Here is a 22223-nt window from a genome sequence, read left to right as displayed (position 1 = left end):
TGATAAAAACACTTAAAAACCATCTTAAAAACCTTTCTTATACCCTTAGGGCAAGCTCCGACATCCTCGAATCCCGACTTCCAACGGAAAATCCGCCGGAACGTAGGAATTCCGATACCGGGGTCTAGCCGGGTATTACAATCATCATAAAGAACTAGCAGTTCATAGAGATACCAAGAATTGAACGATTTCATACAAAAGGAGTAAGGCTGTCCAACAATTTAATCAACCAGGATTGGGATCAGATCCCACCGCGAGCAAGCCTAAGAGCGTCGGACTCGAAGATTGAAGAACCCCAACAAAACTCAATCGATGAGAATGTTGACCGTTTAAGTGGGGGAGTGTCAGGATCATAGAGTTTTCAGGGACCAAAACTATAATTTTCCAACATTGGAGTTCCTAAGAAATAATAATGGGATAAATTAGTAGGAATTATTAGGAAGATAAGGGCCGAGACAATTTGTTGTAATTCCTTTCCATGTATTTATTTTGGAGGAGTGTCATATGAGACATGTTGATGTCTCATCCTGCCACAAGCCAAGTTGTTCCTAAGGCTCTTTAGGGAGGAGTGACTAGTTGGGCACCAGTTAGGGCTGGACCCAGTTGGCTACCGTAGGCCTACGGAGATCCTGAGGTATGTATTCACTCCTTGTAGACCGTCCCCCCTGTTTACAAGGGAGGTGAGAATTATTGTAACAATTGCGTCAATGATAATGTATAATTACTATTTTGTCCCTAGAATAAAATAAGTAGTCTGTTCATGAATTTCCATGTTCAATTCTTATCTTTTGTGCCTACCGTGAGGCTTCTGATGGAGTGTTGCATGTTGGCTTCGTTGTTCGTTTATATAACCTTGACTAATCAGGGTACTCATGTTCACAGGATATCAGGTGATTCTTAAGGCTGACTTGGCTTGAAGGTGTTCAAGTCAAGTGCCGTACGGTTCCAGGCGATTGCTAAAATATAAAACTACGACACTATGGTAAGGGATGCCGAAACTAACAGAGTTCAAGAGAAACTCTCGTAGGGAAGTCAAAAGAAACCCGATCTGCAACAAAAAATAGAAACATATATACAACCCAACCCTAGAGGCAGGAAGAGTAGACCAACATATGAACATCAATTTTTCATTAATAAATTTTATTTTAAAATTTAATAGTTATATTATACTAATTTAAATTTGAGAATATAAAAAATTTATAAATTTTCATTAAAAATATTTTTTTATATTTAATTAATTATTTATATAAATATTCAACCTATAAAACTCAAATCAAACTCGATTTTATTTATCGATACTAATTTTTAAATTTAAATTTATTCCAAATTCAATTATATACGACTTAAAGCATATTAATTGAATTTGATAAATGAGTATCTAAACCTACGAGAATCGTTGCAATCAAAATGACAAGTAGGAATATTAATTTTCACTCAAAGTCCTTAAATTTTAAAACTATTTTCAAGTTTGATCTCTTAACTTCAATTTATTTCTTAAAACTTCTTTAAATTTAAGTTGAGTATTATTAAATTTACTCTTTTCTACTCTAACAAGTTTATAGGTTAATACAAATAAAATACTATTTCTCTCTCCTTATATCTCTCCATCAATCTTTTCTAATCAAAATTTAATAAATTTATATATATACACCAACAATAAAATATTTACACTAACCACATGGCATATAAAATTTCGTATTATTATTTTTAATTAATAAATATAAAATTTTTTAAATAGTATTCAAAACTTTTTACTCTTCTTATTTATCTATTTGTTTGTAAAATTAAATATTCAATATTAACTAAATTGTAATAATCATTGTAATTTTATTGTATTTTGTTAAATATGATGACCCCTGAGTTCATCTCATCCCCGTCTAGGGCTAGCCCCATAAAAATAGCCCACTACCCAGAGATCCTCAAGCCATCCACGCCAATTGGGTTCAACCCACTAAGCCTCATGACCAAGTTCATCTGGCTCCACTCATCAGGCCGGACACGCTACCTCTACTCCTTAGGCCGATTCCATTTAGACCCTGCTCTACTCTCACTCTCCGGCCCAGCCCAAAACCCGAAAGAGGATCCGTCCACTCATCTTGTAGACCCGCTTACCCGATCCGGGAGAGGATCAGAGGGCGTTATGCATAGGGCAGAGATCTGATTCCTTCGTACGTCCGTATCAGCGTGGCAGGGACAGGTGGTCTACTGATATTCGTTCTATCGGCACGTCACTAGCGGACAAAAGGAAACCTATAAAAGGAGAAATGCTCTCTTCTAGGTTTAAGCTTTTTCTAAGTTTTACAGAACCCATTGTAAAAACCATATTTCTCTGGATCTCATATCATCAAAATATTATTATTATTATTATTATTATTATTATTATTATTATTATCATCATAAGCTACTACTATTAAAATAATTTAAATATTTATGTAATTAAAATATTATTTGATGTGTTTCAAAAATATATTATTTAATGTTGACATTAAAAAAAATAAATTAATCAAATGTAATAAGTTAATAATAAAAATGCAAAAGGATTTTTTTTTTGAAGAAAAAGCAACTAGATTTTTTTTCCTCTTTCTTTGATTTACATGTTTTGGCAAGGTTGGTGATTAGCTTAGATAGAGAAGCTTTTCTAGGTTGGAAGGACTGACAATATGGTCAGATAACGACTGAAATGGCCGCAATGACTAAATATCTTCTTATAATTTTGTTTGGGTTTATAGAATAGAAATATTAGTGTTTTAAACTAGTTGGTTAGATTTGATAATGGTAATTACTTTAAAATTATAACAAAAATAATAATAAAAAAATTTGAACTTAGTTTCAAAGGAGAAGAGACTGACTTTTGAATAAAAAATTGACAAATATGATATGGAAGTGCCGTATCATAAAATTTAGAGAGATTTATAATTTAGTCTCTCAGTATTGCCATTATTAACAAATCAGTCCCTATATTTTTGAAAATCTATTAAAATGTCCTTATCTTTTCTCTCTGTCAACGAAATAGTCATTCTATCTATTTTTGCCGTTAAAAATATAGTAAAACACTAAATTACCCCATATTATTTTCCTCCTCCTCCTCCTTCCTTTTCTTCTTCATCAATTCTTCCTCCTTCTGCTCTTGCTTCTTCTTTTGCTCCTGCTTCTGCTTCTTCTTCTTCTCCTTCTTCTTCTTCTTCTTCTTCTTCTTCTTCTTTTTTTGCTTCTTTTTCTTCTTCTTCTTCTTCTCCTCCTTCTTCTTCTCCTTCTTCTCCTTCTTCTTTTTCTTCTTCTCCTTCTTCTTTTTCTTCTTTTTCTTCTTTCTCTTCTTCTTCTCCTCCTTCTTCTTCTTCTTTTTCTTCTTTTTTTTCTTTTTCGGACGAGGAGGAGGAGGAGGAGGAGAAAAGAAAAGATAGGGACTATTTTGTTGACAAAAAGAAACGATAAGGATGTTTTAATAGATTTCTAAAAATATAGAGAGGGACGATTTTATTAACGGAAAGAAAAGATGGGGATGGACTATTTCGTTGACAGGAAGAAACGATAATAACGTTTAATAAATATGAGAAAAGATATGGACTATTTCATTGACGGAAAGAAACGATAAAGACGTTTTAATAGATATGAAAAAAAGATTTTTACGTTTTAATAGATTTTTAAAAATATAAGGACTAACTTGTTAATAATAACAATATCCAAGGACTAAATAAATGGTTTTATTTGAGGGTAAAATTGGATTTTAAAAATTTTCTCTCTTCTCCTTTATCTAATTTTAACGGAAAAGAGGACGGAAGAACTATTTCGTTGATGGAAAGAAAACATAAGGACATTTTAATAGGCTTCTAAAAATACATGGACTGACTTGTTAATAATAGCAATATCTAGGGACTAAATTGTAAATCTCTCTAAAATTTAAAATTTAAAAATCTAAGCGTTAAACATGTTAGTATGTATTTTTTATGAAAAAATAGAAAGAAAAAAGAATAAAAAAATTGAGAAAGAGATAGGGAGAAAAGATAATTTATTATTTTTTTTTTTTGCACTCCCAAGCTTAGCCTGGTGGAAAGTGCATCCTGATAGACCTGCGAGGTCTAAGGTTCGACTCCCCTAACCCCCTATTTCAAAAAAAAAAAAGATAATTTTTTATTTTAGTTAATATGAAAAATTGTAACCGTAAATAAAGGAGAGTTTAATAATATTTAAATAAAAATTAAAGAAATTTTAAGAAAAAAATTGAAATGGAAACTAGTGTTTTTAGGTTATTGATTCAATCAAATCATTTTAAGAAGAATTGCTATAATACGTAATTGAGTTGAATTGAAGTTTAGAAAATTATATCCATTGTTCATTTGAGTAAAATTCGAATATTATGGATTGGTTACTTAATATTTAAATCTATATGTTATTAATAATCAGTTAAATACAAAATGTATATTTTACACTATTTTTATAAGTATTGTATAGGGAGTTCTTATGATAGACTTGGTTTTCTATAAAGTGAATATTATTTTGATAATAAGTACCATTAGAGCAATTATTAAAATACAATTTAATGCTGAAATATATAAAGTATAAGAAAATTAGCTATCAAAGGCATGTATTTTGAATATTATATTTTAAATAAATAGAATTTAAATATTTTTACTATATGAAATTAAAATATAAACTTTTAATAAAAATACATTTCTAAAAAGTTTAAAAAACTAGGGGACTTTGAGTAGCATTCAAATAATATAATAATTGAATTTGAAAGGTATTTTAATAATTTAAAATGAATTTCAATCGAATTGTATGTGAATGGTTCAAAATAATTATACTATCTGAATGGTTATTTGTAGTTTGGAGAATATTTTAATATTTTTTTTAAAATATGAAGGAATTTATTGCGCAATATTAATTAGTAAAGGTTTATTCGCTAATGCTGCGGAGAATATTAGGGTGCTTGCTTTTGTGTGGGATTACGAAATTATATCCGATTTCTTTTATTTTCTTATTTTAAGGGAAAAATACAAGAAAAATATGATTCTTCTCTTACTTTTGAACAAAAAAATCCTGCATGGCTTTCAGCTTTATGTACCCTATAAAGCTTACACGAGTATCTCGCTGCTCCCTCTCTTTTGCCTTTTCTGTCACTCTCTTCCTCCTGTCTTTCTGCCATTAAACCAAATTATCCCTTTGTTTTTGCAGAATTCTGGAATTTTGCTTCCTGGGTCTGTTGCCAAGCTGATTCTTGTTTGCCTTTGTAGGTGGGTTATTGATGTCCTTTTATGATTTCAGTTGGTTTGAATTGCTTTTTTTTTTTTTAACTGTATTTTTGGGTGAATATGAACACTTTAATTCTTGTCTGTGTTCTAGTTATTTTAGTTGTGCTATTTTCATGCAATGTGTTTGCTTTTTCATCTAAATGAAGATAATATCCGGAGACCCCGGTTTTATGACCCAAATATTTCTGTGAATCTTACGGTTCTTTTTCTCTGCGCTCTGCCTGTCTGCCATTCTGTTTCTTTTCATCCTGCTAAGGGTAGCGAATGTTGCACGGGAGTTTTGTTTCTGAAAGTTGTTCTTTGAACTTTTGGGCTTAGGTAACCAGGATTTTATGTAGACCCCTTTTTTTTGCCTCATGGAATTCTGTGGATCCTATTATCTATGTTATCTTTTCTCTTTGCCGTTGTGTCGTTTTGTTGATATCTTGTTTGATGAATATACTAAAAGGTGCTTCTGTTTTTCAATTTCACTGATGATTTTAGTTTTGCACAGCAGTAGAAATATGTTTTACTCTATAAAGACTTGGCCTTGGTTTTGATTTTCCTATTTCTTCGTGTACCCAAATGGGAAGACCTAGAGGTGTTATTGTTGTTTATAGTTGCATTTAAGACTCATTTGCTTTTAATTGAAATGTAGGACATACAATTAGCGTTAGAACAGCCGGAGCTCATACAATTGGTAGCTGCAGTTTGGGTTCTAGAGTGAGCGTGCGTATGCCTGGAAACCAGTACAACAGTAACTCAACCCCTTACCCAAGTCGTACACAACGGCTCTTGAGAGAAAGAGAGCTGAAGAAAAGCAGCAGGTCTTCCCATTCAAATGAGGCTACTGATAATCATAGGGGGATTGAACCATGTGAACATGATTTGCGCTTGAGAGAAGGTGACGACTCAAACAATTGCTATATTGAGCAAGACCTTGAAGGGGCTATTGCAGCTACGAAGACACTTGCTGAGGGATGTGAATATCAGGATGCCAGGCCTTTAAGGCAACGGCTGCTGGTGGTGGCTAACAGGCTGCCTGTCTCTGCAGTTAGAAGGGGTGAAGATTCATGGTCATTGGAGATAAGTGCTGGAGGCCTAGTTACTGCCCTTTTAGGTTAGTGGTTTAACTCTTCTTTGTTGCATTGCTTATATCATCTAGAATATATTCTTAGATAGAAAGCAATGGAGGATAAATAATCCTTATGGTTGACCCAAATTCATAGAGATCAAGGGTAAGTTAAGCAGAGTTTTTTGTTAACATATCCATTCAAATCTTATAGTCATCTGTATCTCCTTTGTTTTGTGTTCTGATAAATTGTGTTGGAGCTTTCTTGATAACATTTCCCTTTTTCCATCTTCCAATAAGGACCTGATGCATTTTGGATATCATTTAAGGTGTGAAGGAATTTGAGGCAAGATGGATTGGTTGGGCTGGTGTAAATGTGCCTGATGAGATTGGTCAGAAGGCACTTACTAGAGCTTTGGCGGAAAAGGTACAATGTTATGTGTCAGGAAACACTTTAACATTGAGACTTTGTTAATCATGCATTATTTGTGCTTTGTGATGTTATCTTGATTACACAAATTCTCTTTGACTTGTTGAATTTCCTTTCCTGTAATCATGTTAGAGATGCATACCAGTATTCCTTGATGAAGAGATTGTTCATCAATATTATAATGGCTACTGCAACAATATATTATGGCCTCTTTTTCATTATCTTGGACTTCCACAAGAAGATCGCCTTGCCACAACAAGAAGTTTTCAGTCACAATTTGCTGCATATAAGAAGGCTAATCAAATGTTTGCTGATGTGGTGAATAAACACTATGAAGAGGGTGATGTTGTGTGGTGCCATGATTATCATCTAATGTTCCTTCCAAAATGCTTAAAAGAATACAACAGTAATATGAAAGTTGGTTGGTTTCTCCACACACCCTTTCCTTCTTCTGAAATCCACAGGACTCTTCCATCTCGATCAGAGCTACTGCGTTCAGTTCTTGCTGCTGATTTAGTTGGGTAAGATTCACTTGACAAATGTGAAGATTCTGGATAAGTCCAGTATCAATCTCTACAAAAATTTGGTTTGATAACACTTGTTTTTCTGCCTTGTGTTGTTTGCAAGGTGTAATTTTGCAGGGGATTTTCTTGTTTTACCAGAGTTCTCTCTTTCTCTTTTATTTGTTTCATTTACTTTTACAGCCATATAACTATCAGCTATTTGTGATATCTCAATGCATTTCTTGGTACTTGGATGCAGTTTTTCATAGTTAAGACTAACAGGGGTCAATATCATAGGTAGCATGAATTATAACATGATTGTCAGGAAATGATGCTAGTTTTTTCAGAGTTTATCTAATTTTTTATATATGCTCTTTATCTCCTGTTACTAACTCATTTTGGGTGGTCTAGAGTTTACTTGGATGCAGATGTTTATATTTAAGAATTAGTGTTGGTGTTGCTTGTTTATTGCCTGTGGAAAACTGGAGTAGTTTTTTTTTTATTTTTATGAGAAGCTCTCTAAGACAACTAGAAACAGAGTTTTGTATTGACATTTGCTAGTTCTCTAAATGGATAAGTGGAAAATTAGTTTTTCAACTTTCCAAGATTTTACTAAGATTAAGTTGTTTTCCACTTTTTCCCCTTTGTAATGAAAGTTTTGTTTTCCATTTGAAAAACAATGAATTTTCTATAGCCAAATTATATGAGAACTTTTCATAACTAAAATTGAATAATTATGTAGGAAATTCTTTATTTACAATGGTAGAATAATATATTACTATAAAATAAATGAATAACATTAAAAAGTTTCAAAGTTCTTAAATATATTTTATAATGATTTATTTTTTTTAATTATCAAAGACATGAACTTTTTTTTTAATTAGAAAATCATTCTATTATAGATAGATAAGCGCTTCTTTAGTGTCTTCCTTGTTTTGCATTTAAAATGAAAACAAGTTTTCTCTTAAAAATTGGAAAATGGAAAACAAAAAACTGTTTTCCCCAACTAAACAGGCCACTAACTGTTTAATGTGTGTATTAAGTATTGCCATTTGATGTTTTTTGGCAAATTGGATTAGATATTCCTGCTGCCTCATTAGTTTTCATTGGCTACATGGGGATTTTATCATTGATGATAATGATCATATGCATATACGTCAAAACTTCTTAAAGAGGCTGGTGAAGGAGCCCCCTGCCTCACTTGTTCCTTTTTGAAACATGGATAATTGCTCTGTATGTAGACAGTTTATTTCTTTAATCACTTTTCAGCAGAAAGAATGAAAGAAGAGGGCAATTATATTTTCTTCTTTGCCTGGTTATACTTTTCTTTTATTACCTTGGCTCTAATGTCTTTAAAGTCTGTCTCATATCTGTGAATCAGTCTATATTTGTTCTTACACTGAATGCTGAGCATATTCAAGCTAACTAGTGAAGATAAGAGATGGAGCTAGGATGCCTTGGGTGAAGTAGGGAAGAATAATTAGTAAGTAGTCCTCCATCAGGCAGAATGGATGAAAGGAATCTGTTTAGCTGATCCTTGCTAGATTGAGATTATCAGTCCTGTGATTGCTTTTATCTAAAGTGTATTGTAATTAATTTGGGTGTTAGTTGTCTTCCTGTTGTAATGTGCTAAATTAGGCACAACTCATTCTCGGAAGTACCTAATAATATAGAGCCGCATGCAGGTTCAATAAGCAATTAACCATGATCATCTTGTCAGCAACCAACTTCTGCTTCATAACCAGTAGCGGCTTTTTGGACGGAACCGTGAGCGTTGATTATGTATTTTCAATTTTCGAGGATCTGGAATTATTGTTAATTCCAGATACTGTTGGCTAATATAGAGCTTCCAGAGTTTTGTGAGCCACACTAGACATGAAATTTTCAGTAAGCAATACAAATGATCGTCTAGTCATGTCTGCTGCATAACCAGTAGCCGCTTTTTGGTCCAAACCACGAGCAATGATGCATTTCATTTTCAAAGTTGTAATTTCTTTTTTTGTGAATTCCAGAATATTACTTATTGTATTAGTTGTCGCATACAATAAGAAGAGGACAGGGAGTTAGGGACTCCTAGTAGGACGGATGGTGTTACATGGTCAACACAGTAATTACTTAAGGCTTTGTTTGATAAATTTGCCTCTTTTTCTTCTTCTTCTTCCCAAATGCTATTGTAAAATTAGATACAAGAGGGAAAAAAAAAAAAGAAAAGAAAAACCAAAAAGAGCAACTTTTCGAAATAACGCCATGTAAACCTAATTTTTTGTATGTATATATCTTTTTATGTGCTTACCTTCTTTTTTTTATCTTTCATGCAATTGAGGGCTCAATCCAATTGCTTGTCTTATTATTAACGGGAAACATCAATGACATAAATGTGCCTATCTATTATTGATCATGTGTTTAGGTGTTCGATACTTTTATTGGCAATTATGCATTCAGTTTTGGCAATTTACTCCTTTTAGCATTCATAAATAGATGATCACTTACCTATGGAAATTTTTTGTTGAAAGTTTGAACTATTATTATATCCTTGTGTCTTGTTTCATTATATTAATTATCAGAAATGCATTCTTGCTGCAGTCGTCAACCTTATCTATACAACTTTTATACATGCAGTCTACAATTAGTTTGATTCTTTTCTCCAGATTTCATACCTATGACTATGCAAGGCATTTTGTTAGTGCTTGTACTCGTATCCTTGGACTGGAGGGCACACCTGAAGGAGTTGAGGACCAGGGGAGGCTGACTCGAGTTGCTGCTGTATGTTTGAGTAGAAAATTGTCTTGTTTTTCAGACACCCTCCTTCTCTTGTTGCATCAAGTGTAAAAAGTGTCCATGTTGAACAGATGTAATTATTCGTTGCTACACTAATTATGGTCCCTTTTCTATTGTCAGTTCCCTATTGGGATAGACTCTGATCGTTTCATAAGAGCACTGGAGGTCCCTCAAGTCCAGGATCATATCAAAGAATTGAAAGAAAGATTTTCTGGCCGAAAGGTATATTCAGTCTTTACTTCATGATTATTTCAATTTGAACAAATTTGTTTTATATTAACTATACCCATCATATAGACCATATAAAATTGTTCTAGTCTTGCTATTTTTAATTGTAGAACTATTGGTTTTAAGTGACATGGTTTCTCTTTGAATCAATAAATGACATTGCTATTGATATCCATTTCATCGTATTCATTTATTCCTATAGATGTCAGGTCAAAAATATTTTTTAGCATGTACTTTGCAGTGGATTTAATCATGGAGTACCTTTTTTCATGTTGGGCTGGGTCCCAAGCCATGTATAAGTTGCTGGAAGATTAAATCAGTAGTGCGTTTATTTTAATTGCATATGTATTTGATGATTTGTTTGCATTGCATTTTACTTGATAAGTTGTGTTCTTTGTCACTTAGTAACTCCCTTGCTAAGACATATTTTGAATATTTCATTTAGCCTTTGATGATTTTGAACAAAAGCCATCTGTGCAAGTCAAGGTTTGGGTTTTTGTGAATGTTCAGTTATTTTAGTCCTTGTTGGTTTTAAAAATTTTGAACACTTGGTTTCTGGATAAATATTCATTTATATATATGAAGCTGTGGGTTATCACTTATCAGTTGTCGCTAAAGGTCAGCTGTCCTAATGTTTATGGCGACAAAGAAGAAATAAATGGAGAATGTGGAAGAAGTTTTGATATTCCCTGAAGCTCCTGCGGGTATATGATTACTGTATTGGAAAGTATAGAAAGGTTTCTGTCACAGTTTCATTCTTATTTGAAGAAGATAGAGCTAAAGTTAAATTTGAAAATTAGTTCCATATTCATATAAATGAAGGTGAGTGAGATACATATCATAAAAAAAATTCAGATTCTGGTGTAGGATATTAATTTTCTTTCTACTAGTTCAATGAAATAGGCTGCATGAGTATTTGAAGTCAACTGGTTTACATTATGGCAGTTTTTCTCTTAAGATCCTTCAAGTGGAATATGATGGTAATGTAGTGCTGCTTATTGTGGTTTACTCTTATTACTTGAGCAGTTGTAAAGAACTAACGATAGGTTTGCATTAATCCAGTAGACCATTTTATAATTCCTTGCCGCTTTGTTTTTAATGGTTTTAAACCTTGAAATAGCTTACCACTTCCATTGTTTCCAACTAGCTATGTCCAGTTCTTTTGTATTCGTTTTATATTACTGATATTTTTCTTAATTAATAGGTAATGTTAGGTGTTGATCGCCTTGATATGATTAAAGGAATTCCACAGAAGATACTTGCATTTGAAAAGTTTCTTGAAGAAAACTCTCATTGGCGTGATAAAGTTGTCCTGCTACAGATTGCAGTGCCAACCCGTACTGATGTACCTGAGTGTAGGTTTTAACATGCTCGTCTTTCCCTTAGGCTATGTTTGGTTAGCCATAATGCAATTTAATGCAACCAAATTTTCTATTAAATTCAGTAGAAAATTTTATCGCACTACATTGAATTATGGCGTACCAAATGGAGCATTCATGTTATTGTTATTATCTTGTTTGCATTTTGTTCTTTGGACTTGATTTTGTTTATGAAGATTGAAGATTTAATTAGAAGCTGGAAAACCAGATTGGTGTGTGTGTGTGAAATTTTGGTCAGTATAAGTATTTCTATTTTTCATAGTAGGTTGAAACTGTAATTCTAAGTTTGTGTAACGGATTTAAATGTGGATTTTTGTCATCCAAGAAAATTATGTATGAGTTTTCTTATACTCAGATCAAAAACTCACAAGCCAAGTTCATGAAATTGTTGGGCGCATTAATGGTAGATTTGGAACTTTGACTGCTGTTCCAATACATCATTTGGTATGTCTTTTATCATTGTTTCTTGATTATGATTTTTCTAGTATACATATTGTTAACTTTACTAAATGTGTTTTGAAGGATGTCACATTTTCATGTTTCTACGAGTATATGGGATGAATATGGAAGTTTTCTTAATAGGGACAATTGATAATAAATGAACTTACTATAAATAGAAAATATTTTCTTAAACTATAAAAATTTCAGCATCCAACTCAATTTACAAAGTAAAATTATATGCATTCAAATTAAGGAGTTCAAATTTCAATAATTAAAAGAAGGGTAGCAACAGATATTTACATCCAACAAAGAGCGCACAATTAGGTTGTGTTGGTCTTGAGGTTAAAGAATTAGGATTCGGGAGTTAACAATTACATGGAGTAATATTTAAGGATAATTTTGGGGTAAGACAAGGAGTTCAATCTTAATAATTAAAAGAAGGGCAGAAACCAATATTTAGAACCAATAAAAAGTGCACAAGTTTGTGTTTCAAAAATGAACCAAATACCTGTTTATTTTCCTGATAATTTGATCTTGTTTTCACCGTAGAGATAATGGAAGTTCTCTAAAACCGTTTCTTTTTGTGCCTACAGGATCGCTCTCTGGACTTCCATGCCTTATGTGCGTTGTATGCTGTTACTGGTACTCCCTGATACTCCGACTCTTCATTTTTCCATCTTGTAATCAATACGACACTTCATAGGATATGACATGGAGTATGTACTCGACACGTATTTGTGCACTTGGACACTTGAGTGACATATTTATCTATAGTTAATAGAGCATTCTTTTTTCTCAAGATGAAGAGTAGATAAAAATATAAAAATTAGATAAAAATAGTTATTTGGTTGTATTTTGGATGATATATTTAGTTGTATTTGACCATCTATTTAGACTATAATTATTACTATTTAATTTTATATTGTTTTATTCTAATTTATTTCACATAACATATCCAAACACCCATATCTAAACTTAGAACCGTATCTCTGTATTTTTTGTTTATAATGTTGACAAGTCATACATGGGGATATGCATTCATTTCCAACACCCGTGTCCGAGTCCAAGTAACAAGCTGGTACTATTCAACCAGCTCCATCTCTTTTCTTCCCCTTCAAAAATCGTTTCTTAATATTACCTTTATAATTTATACATGCATATTTGTTCTTTGTCTTCAAGTATCAGATACTATTCGGATAAATACTTGTAATTGTGGTTTCCTTATTTTACATCAACATTGTCCATTATTTTCATAAGTTGCTCATACAATTTAGTTCTTGCATGTCTTCTCTTAAAAAACTTTTTCCATCCATTTGATGCAATTTGATCCATTTTACCATTCTCATTGTAAATTCTTCTTATGGTAGTAAAATAGTAAGGCTAAATGCATACTTGCATACCTCATTAGTAGAATCTAGCTTATGTATAAAACAGAAGAATAATCATTCAAAACAGTGCTTGTCTGGACACAGTTTTATATGCTTCTTACTTCTAGAATGGAGTGGTCATATGCATGGACATTAGTATTTTCCTGGATGGTTCTGCATATCTATGAACACTGGCAAGGCAGGTGATTACGAGGATAATCATAGGAGGAGCAATAAGTCTTAATTGATGATATTGTATGATCAGTTAGTAGATATACTCATTAAATCTCTTAAAGGTTCTCAGATTAAATACATTTATAACAACCTTGGAGCATATGGCATGTATTCTCCACCTTGAGAGGGACTATTGAGATACTTTCATGAATAGTCTAGATATGCAATGATTGTATGCATAATTAGGTGCTAGAATCATGTACTACAATTAGGGAAATAATAATTTTTTATTCCTAATTTGTGTACTGGTAAATAATATAAATATCCTAATTAGATTGAGAGGAATCATCACACTCTAGCATTCTCCATAATTCTCTTCTTTTCGCTGCTGTTTCATTTCTAAAATATTGGTTCCTCAAATAAATAAAAACAAAGATGAGCCTGTTCTGATTGGAGTAGTTAATGGCCCAAGAGTTATTTGAAAGCTTGTTATTTCACCCAACGTAATTCATATTGAGTTGTTAAGCACTTCTTTCTGGTTTCTCCTGAACTTTAGATTGTAGAATTGTCTGAATATTTACAATGTTAAACAAATTTTAGATCCACTATTGGTTCTTACATGTATCAAGTATATATAAGTCTTTTGTTGATAGTTACATGAATGTTTAAGAAATCTGGTCATGTTTTTGACCTATGCTTCATGATCCTTCCACTTTTTGGTTGTGTCTTTTGCAGATGTTGCACTTGTAACTTCTTTGAGGGATGGAATGAATCTTGTTAGTTATGAATTTGTAGCATGCCAAGATTCAAAGAAAGGTGTACTCATTCTTAGTGAGGTAATGAGTTAATTGTGTGATTTTTTTCTTCTTCCCTTCTAATACTGTAATTGACAGATGATACTATAGTCGCCATCTTTAGAGGGTGTTTAGGTTGGCTTACAAGTTGGTCAAAACTACTTAACTACTTAAAATAAATAAAAAGTTATAAGTAAGGTCCCCCTTATACATGAGTTATTTACTTATTTTAATACTGTATTATCCTAATATTTTTTAGAAATATCAACATTGTCCTCATTTTAATAATTATAACACTTAATTGAATATCCTTTTTGGTCATTTTAGTAAATTAAGTTTAAGTACCTTTAACCAAACTGTTATTTGTTAGTTAAAAATATGTTTTAAGTTAAAAGCTAAAGTCACCAAACGAAACACCCATCTACTGTTGCTTACACTTTGCTTGGCAGTTGACCAAATCTTCTTGGATGTCTAATTGTTGATTTTATGTCCATTTGATGAATCTCATCTTTCTGCTTAAATATTTCATTCCATGGTTGGAACTTGGAATCAAATGCTTTGATAATGGTTCATATACCTGTAAAACGATTTTCAGTAGCACTGTCAACACTTTTTTTAAAAAAATATACTCCCTCCGTCCAATAATTTTTGTCCAGCTGTCCTTTTTTTACACTACAGTGACATATAAATTGACTATTATAACCTATTTAATTTTATCTTATTTCCAAGAAATCCCTTAAAACATTTCTTAGTATTTAATAAAATTTAATGTTTTTAAGATGGGTATAATTGAAAAGTCTTAGACAAAAATTATAGGGCGTGTGTGAAAAAGCAAAGTAGACAAAAATTATGGGGTGAGGGAGTATAGATATATATATATATATATATATAAGCAGTGAACTTTCTCTTCAGGCCAGATAGTGGACAATAAACTTCAAATATGACAATGCCTTACAAATGCAACCAACAATTAGGAAACTAGAAGAAAAGGAAGATTTTATTTCCTATGAAACTTTATGAACTTTAAAGATCAAGAAACTACTTCTATAGTTTGTAACTAAAACAGAAATTCAGAAGTTGCAGGGTATGGTTTTGGTTGAATTTCAGCACATGCTTTGTTTTGATTTTGGTCTTATAGTTTTCTGTTGATTGATTAAATTGCAGAATACAAATGAAGTCTTTTGGCCTAGGATATATTTTATAAATATTTGTAGTTACAATACTGATGGGCATTATATGAATTCTGCATGCTGTGGCTTTGAAGTTTGAACCCTGTACACAGCGTTTCTTCTTTGATGTTATTTCAAACATTCTCTCCTAGTGAGGTTGGTTCAGCGGGTACACCTAACCACAGTAACTTAAGCTGGATTATCCTTGGTATTGATACTGTGTCCCTTTCATTAAGAATCTAAAGTGAAACTTTGCTCTCCTAAGTCCATGAAAAGCGTGATCAAAGTCTTGGATGGCAGTTTCTGATTTCATAGTAACTGATGCTTTCCTTTCCCTTTTTAACTTGTAATATATTTGTTTATATAGTTTGCTGGAGCAGCACAATCTCTGGGTGCTGGTGCAATCCTTGTGAATCCTTGGAATATCACTGAAGTTGCTGATTCAATACGCCAAGCTTTGACTATGTCATGTGAGGAGAGAGAGAAGCGACATCGGCATAATTTTGCACATGTGAAAACCCACACTGCTCAAGAATGGGCTGAAACTTTTGTGAGGTAGACTTAACGAAAATGAACATGGTTAACCAATTGGTTTGCATTGATGTTTGCTTTGAATGTGTGCGTGCATCTTAACCCTATTTTCACCTGATCTTCAATAAACATGTCCACAAGTACAGACTAAAATGTCTGTACTGACTTTTTTCACATGTAGGCTAAGATGTTTGCAGTTTTTACCTTCTATAATTGCTTACAAAGCTAGGAAGAAGTCTATGCTGGAGATGTCATGGGTTTCTGATTTAATAGCAACTTTAAATATCTCTTTTTCAAGTTAATTTATTACAAAAAAAAAGATCACCTCTATTGTCCTATGATCTCACGTATTTGATCTCTGACATATGGAGTATTTCTAGTATTAGCCAAACTTCCTTTTTGATTCAAAAGGTAGTTTCTGGCAACCTGCAAGCATTAAAGACACTGGAGGAAATAAATTTTGATGAGCTATATTCCTTTAAATTTTATGAGATTAACATTGTTGGAATACCTTCAATTCTACTTTTATATTTTGTTCAACTACTTGCTAAGATACCATTTGAAGGTCTTCCATACTGGGCGTAAAAATGGTACATTGTGAGTATATGTGAAAATCTGCTTGTCATTTCGTTATTCTTGATTATTGTTGTTCAACCTATATATGTTCTTCCAAATTCCAGTAGAATCCACTCGTGTACTAGTTACATGATTTTTTGCATAATTACATAGTAACATGATTTGACTGTTTACAAGCCAATGATTGGACATGATATTCAGATAGATCAGGCGTGCCAAATTTTAATCTATCAGTCAGTGACGTAGTGAGTACGTCATCAACTTTCTGAATATGACATGTTATTCTGATGAGTTATGTGAATAAAAGACCTACATATATCTGATGGAGTTGAAATTTGTAATACATCAACTCCACAAAGGAAGTATTAAATCTAATGCTTGTATGAGTTAGTCCCCTCCCTTTTATCATATGTCGCTAGCGTTATTTTTGTAACTTCCGTAAGTGCTATGATGAACTATGGGCACTTTATTATTTTAAAACATCCAAAATTTGATTTAACTGTGTTGCAGTGAACTAAATGATACTGTTATTGAGGCTCAGCTAAGGACTAGGCAAGTTCCACCTATTCTTCCAGAAGAAGATGCAATTGAACGCTATTTGCAGTCTAATAACCGGTTGCTCATACTGGTATTGTCTCTTTGGTTTATAACTTGTATATGCTTCATCATCCATCTTTTCAGAGGTTTTGCAAATGAATTTCTGTAACTGCTTTTCTCATTTGTGGTGTTTAAACTGTAGGGATTCAATGCAACGTTGACTGAACCAGTAGACACTCCTGGGCGAAGAGGTGATCAAATTAAAGAAATGGAACTTAAGTTGCATCCTGAGCTGAAAGAAACATTGGTAGCACTATGTAGTGATCCAAAGACAACCATTGTTGTTTTAAGTGGGAGTGAGAGAAATGTCTTAGATGAGGTACTTTTCCTAGTATCATCAATATTTTTCTTCCTAACCATGTTTTGTAATTTTCTGTTTCACTACATCCACAGAATTTTGGGGAGTTTGACATGTGGCTGGCAGCAGAACATGGAATGTTTTTACGTCTTACCAAGGCAGAGTGGATGACAACAATGCCAGATCACTTGAACATGGAATGGGTTGACAGTGTGAAGGTGCTTCTATTGACATTGCAGTCATTTTCATTAGGGAAAATTACTATGTAGTCCCTAGGTTATAGAAAACTCATTAGTTAGTCCTTTTATCTTGAAAAATATGACTTACCTGAGGTTTTAAAAAATCTACTAATTAGTCTCTCTGTTAATTTTAACCATTGCGCAAAAATCTAAAATGCCCTTAATATGGAGGGATTAAGTGGTTGACATTTTTACAAAACTATGGGACCAATTAATGATTTTTCCTGTACTATAGGGAGTAAATAGTAAAACACTTAACGGCTAAAACTAATGAAATGAGTAATTAGTAGATTTTTTAAAATCTCATGGACATTTTAATGTATATTTTAAAATCGAGGGAACAACTAATGATCTCCATATCACATGGACTAAATAGTAAGTTTTCTTTTCATTATGTATCCTTACCTCTAAAAGAATTATGTGACCTTTTTCACTTGTTTTCAGCATGTCTTTGAGTACTTCACAGAACGGACACCCAGATCACACTTTGAACTTCGTGAAACATCACTTGTATGGAATTACAAGTATGCAGGTATTTGATAGTTTTGGAAGCTAGTCAAGGATAATCTTTTCAAGAGATGTTATTTGTCTTTCCTCTGTCAATGTTTATTCTAATCTTATTATGGTTGTAGATGTTGAATTTGGAAGACTTCAAGCTAGGGATATGTTGCAGCATCTCTGGACAGGCCCAATTTCTAATGCATCTGTTGATGTCATCCAGGGTAGCAGATCAGTTGAGGTTAGACCAGTTGGTGTTACAAAGGTAAATTGCAACTTTGTTGCACTTAAAAAATTTTTATGTCAACCTGATTCTCATCTTGTATTTAGAAACTTCTTCATGACTATTCAGGGTGCTGCTATTGATCGAATACTAGGAGAGATCGTTCACAGTAAATCCATGACAACACCAATTGATTTTGTCCTGTGTGTTGGGCATTTTCTGGGAAAGGTAAACTTCTTAAAAATATGGCACTGTAATCGTGTTTTCATGATATTAACTGCAACCCTTGTGATCCTTTGATAACCTGTTGACCTGTTGTTTGGACCGGTGAACCGGTGTGACCTTTTGATCCAGTTGGTTCAACAATCAATTGGAGCAAAATTTAAGGAAATGACTCAAGAACCTCTTAAAAGATTTTTTGAGTCGACCAATTGAGCTAGATTAATAGTTATTTCAAATATATATATATAGTTACACACTTTAGAAATTTTTTATGTATTGTATTACAAGTACTTTTATCTAAAATTTGAACACTATTAAAATTTATGTAAATATAACTTAATAAATGTTAAAATTTTGATTTCAAATAACTAAAATATATAAGTATTAACTTCTTTATATTGATAGGTGTTATAATCAATTTATATAATATTTAATTAATTTTTTAATGTCCCGCTGGTTGGACTGCAAACCCATCAAGCTAGTCCCTTCTCTGGGTCTACCTCCGGGCCAGGTTTAATAACATTATACAGGACAGTACAGGTGTTATGGAGTGATGTGGTCCAATGTGCTCATTATTTTATGGCTTTAGCAAGTAACAATGGTCATTGATACAAGGAGTCAAAACTACAACTTTTTTCTTCTGCCAACAACTTTATTCTCACCCACCATCTGTAAACCCATACAGAGATAAATTTGATCAAAATGAGTTTAAGCTCATTGCATATTTTTGTTTTTCATTGAGCTTCTACTGTGTGCAATAGTTGTTAAATTGACAGTGATTCAGAACTGAAATGCTGGAAACTAGTAGTTGTGAACATGTAACACATATTCACTTTAATTAGCAACTCTGTGAACCTGCCTGAGGATTCCAAATATCGACAACCATCACCCCCAGATTTTATGAACTGTCTCACTGTTTTATGGTCTCTTTTCTACTCTTCACATGAAACACAAGTTCTTTGAGAAAAAAAAAAAATGAAACACAAGTTCAAATTGCCATGCTGTCGATGAATTCCTCTATGCTATGATGTAATAAATAAAAATGGCCTTTAATACTGATTATGAAGCACCTGCTTGTGTGACCTGTATCCCAACAATAATTTTTCTGTGTGGGACTCATTTGGCATGGAATTAACAGTATTTAGTTGCATAAGCTGTGTACTTGGCTAATGCACCTTGGGCTGGGTGTAGGATCATTGCTTTGGGAGAAGCCACTGCATGCAACAGTTCTGAGTTCTGATTGCTAAGATGTCTCTAGCTTCCACTTCTTAGGCCACTTTTCGAATCATAGCTTCCTTGTATGCTTGAAAAGAGATTGTAAATTCTTCATTTCACAGTTGATCACCTTTAAGCTGTTTATGAAGTGGACTTGGGAGAATCAGGAAAAGCTTTATTTGAATTTATAAGATTGTGCTCTAAGGAATGGAATGTTCCCTTGTAATATAAACTTTGCTTCCCCTATTTTGTCAGGATGAAGATGTGTACACCTTCTTTGAGCCGGTGCTACCTTCTGATGGCGTAGGTATTGCAAGAACCAAGCAAACTGACGGCTTGAAGTCGCCAGGGGAAAAGCGTCCTCCTCCGAAGCTTCCAGCTAAAAGTGGGTCCAAATCGTCTCAAGGTAAGTCACGACCTTCACCAAATCTTGACAAGAAAATGACCAACAATAGCTGTGCGAGTGGTCGGAGGCAGTCACCAGAGAAGATTTCATGGAATGTTCTTGATCTCAAGGGAGATAATTACTTCTCTTGTGCTGTCGGACGAACTCGAACAAATGCTCGCTATCTACTTCAATCTTCAGATGATGTTGTCTCCTTTCTGAAGAAACTAGCCAATGCATCTCCTTGAGACTATTTACAAGATTTCTATCTCAAGTGTCCTGTGATGCATCCTCTCATTCAGGAACCGAAAGTTTCAAGAACCAGGGGCTGGATTTTGAAAGCATATCAAGCGACAGAGAGATCGCTTTGTAGATGTGAATGATATAGCATCACTAGTTATTTTATGCCTACCTTAACAGGAACCTTGGTTTAACTTTAACTGAAAGCATCAAATTGAGAGATCAGAAATTAATAGAGAGAACAGGATCAAACCACAGTGAATTTCTTTTGCAAAATCTATATGGTAATTTTTCTTATGCTTTTTTGCTTATATGATCATTTGAAGCATCGCGCACAGAATTAATTAAAGAAATTGTTATAGATTATCCAAATTATGTATTATGTATGGGCTGATGCTAGAACAGTAGTAGTACATTAATTAAAGCAGAAAACAATTTAAGTATGAGAAATGGAGATCCTATGGAAATTGAAAATTTTATGCAATGATTATTGTAATCTTTGTATTTAACTCTTTTTTTTTTTTTTTTTTTCTAGTCCACTGAAGAACTCAAGATTGGAGCACAAAATTAGTTAATGGGATAATGCCCTTGATTAACCGAAGTTTTAGGGTCTTTATTTTACACTTTCTAAAGAAAATGAATTATCATTTTGATCAAGAAACAGGTTCCTTTCCCTCTTATTCTTTAAACATTTATACTCTGTTTTGAAGGAGATTGCAAGATTTTCTAAGAACTTTCAAAGGGTTATGATTTATTATTGATCATGGGCTTCAGTTTTCTCTTTGAGAGGCAAGAATAGTTTCTCCAAAAGTCATGCTCTCTTTCGCTAATGTCTTCACCGAATATCGAACTTTTGTTTTCTTTTTGAAAGTACAATAAATCTCACAACTATATAGCGAAGCATATCAGTGCTGGTTGCTTATATGGGATGTGGAGATTATTTAGCATGTCAGCCATTGAATCTCACACGTTACAGATGCTAAGGCACAATACTTTGCTTCAGAAGAAGATTGTAATATCATGCTCTCTACTTCTTTGATTTCCAAGACATCAAGGAATTACCCAAAGAAAACATAAAATCTTGTGGAGAACATCTATGCAACCTGCCCAACCTGAATCACTAAGGCCTCTCAATTGCATGGTTAAAATAAAAATTAAAATTAAAATTAAAATTAAAAAACCTCAATTCTAGATCGAAATTTGCTGGAAAGAATAATCATGAACCTTGCAACTCGCCCGTTTCAACCTAGAAGGTGATTTCTGAACTCACTAACTTGATTTGGTTTTGAGAATTGAATTCTCTAGGCAACAACGAATTGAAATTCCTCATTGAATTGAAATTCCTCATTGAGATCTCTATGTAAGAACGTGTTATTCATGTCAAATTGCTAAAGAATGCAATCGTTCGCAACGAAAGCCAATAATAAAAGTACGATAGTTATCTTTGCACTAGAGAGGATATCAAAATAATCAATTCCAGTTGTTTGTGTATAGCCCTCGTTGTCCTTGCATTGTATTGTTCAACATAGTCAACTCCATTACGTTTAGTTCTATCAACCTATATGGAGAATTCACCACTTGGTACATCAGTGAACAGCCAAGGAGCTGTCTCAGATCGCATTGCCTCTTTTCTACG

At 33.1% G+C, this 22223-nt stretch overlaps 1 protein-coding gene across 9 annotated transcripts in view; it reads left to right on the top strand.

Annotated features, from left to right (window-relative positions):
- Positions 1-20895, top strand: part of LOC110611765 (alpha,alpha-trehalose-phosphate synthase [UDP-forming] 1) — a 52941-nt gene extending 32046 nt beyond the window's left edge. For 3 of the 9 annotated variants that reach the window (XM_043954817.1, XM_043954815.1, XM_043954816.1), the window contains 18 exons: positions 5173-5231; positions 5887-6348; positions 6630-6727; positions 6863-7251; positions 9882-9996; positions 10132-10233; positions 11444-11594; positions 11974-12062; positions 12653-12701; positions 14336-14436; positions 15931-16118; positions 17181-17298; positions 17410-17586; positions 17661-17783; positions 18249-18336; positions 18437-18567; positions 18655-18753; positions 20218-20895. In XM_043954817.1, the coding sequence (XP_043810752.1) occupies positions 5964-6348; positions 6630-6727; positions 6863-7251; positions 9882-9996; positions 10132-10233; positions 11444-11594; positions 11974-12062; positions 12653-12701; positions 14336-14436; positions 15931-16118; positions 17181-17298; positions 17410-17586; positions 17661-17783; positions 18249-18336; positions 18437-18567; positions 18655-18753; positions 20218-20595 (2781 nt within the window). In that variant the 5' untranslated portion in view covers positions 5173-5231; positions 5887-5963 and the 3' untranslated portion in view covers positions 20596-20895. The other 6 variants (XM_043954818.1, XM_021752225.2, XM_043954819.1 and 3 more) reach the window with 4 other exon arrangements.
- Positions 20896-22223: the final 1328 nt, after the last annotated feature.

Source organism: Manihot esculenta, chromosome 3 (assembly GCF_001659605.2).
Source record: "Manihot esculenta cultivar AM560-2 chromosome 3, M.esculenta_v8, whole genome shotgun sequence".
NCBI classification, from domain to species: Eukaryota; Viridiplantae; Streptophyta; class Magnoliopsida; order Malpighiales; family Euphorbiaceae; genus Manihot; species Manihot esculenta.
This window is presented reverse-complemented; position numbering and strand designations above follow the sequence as displayed.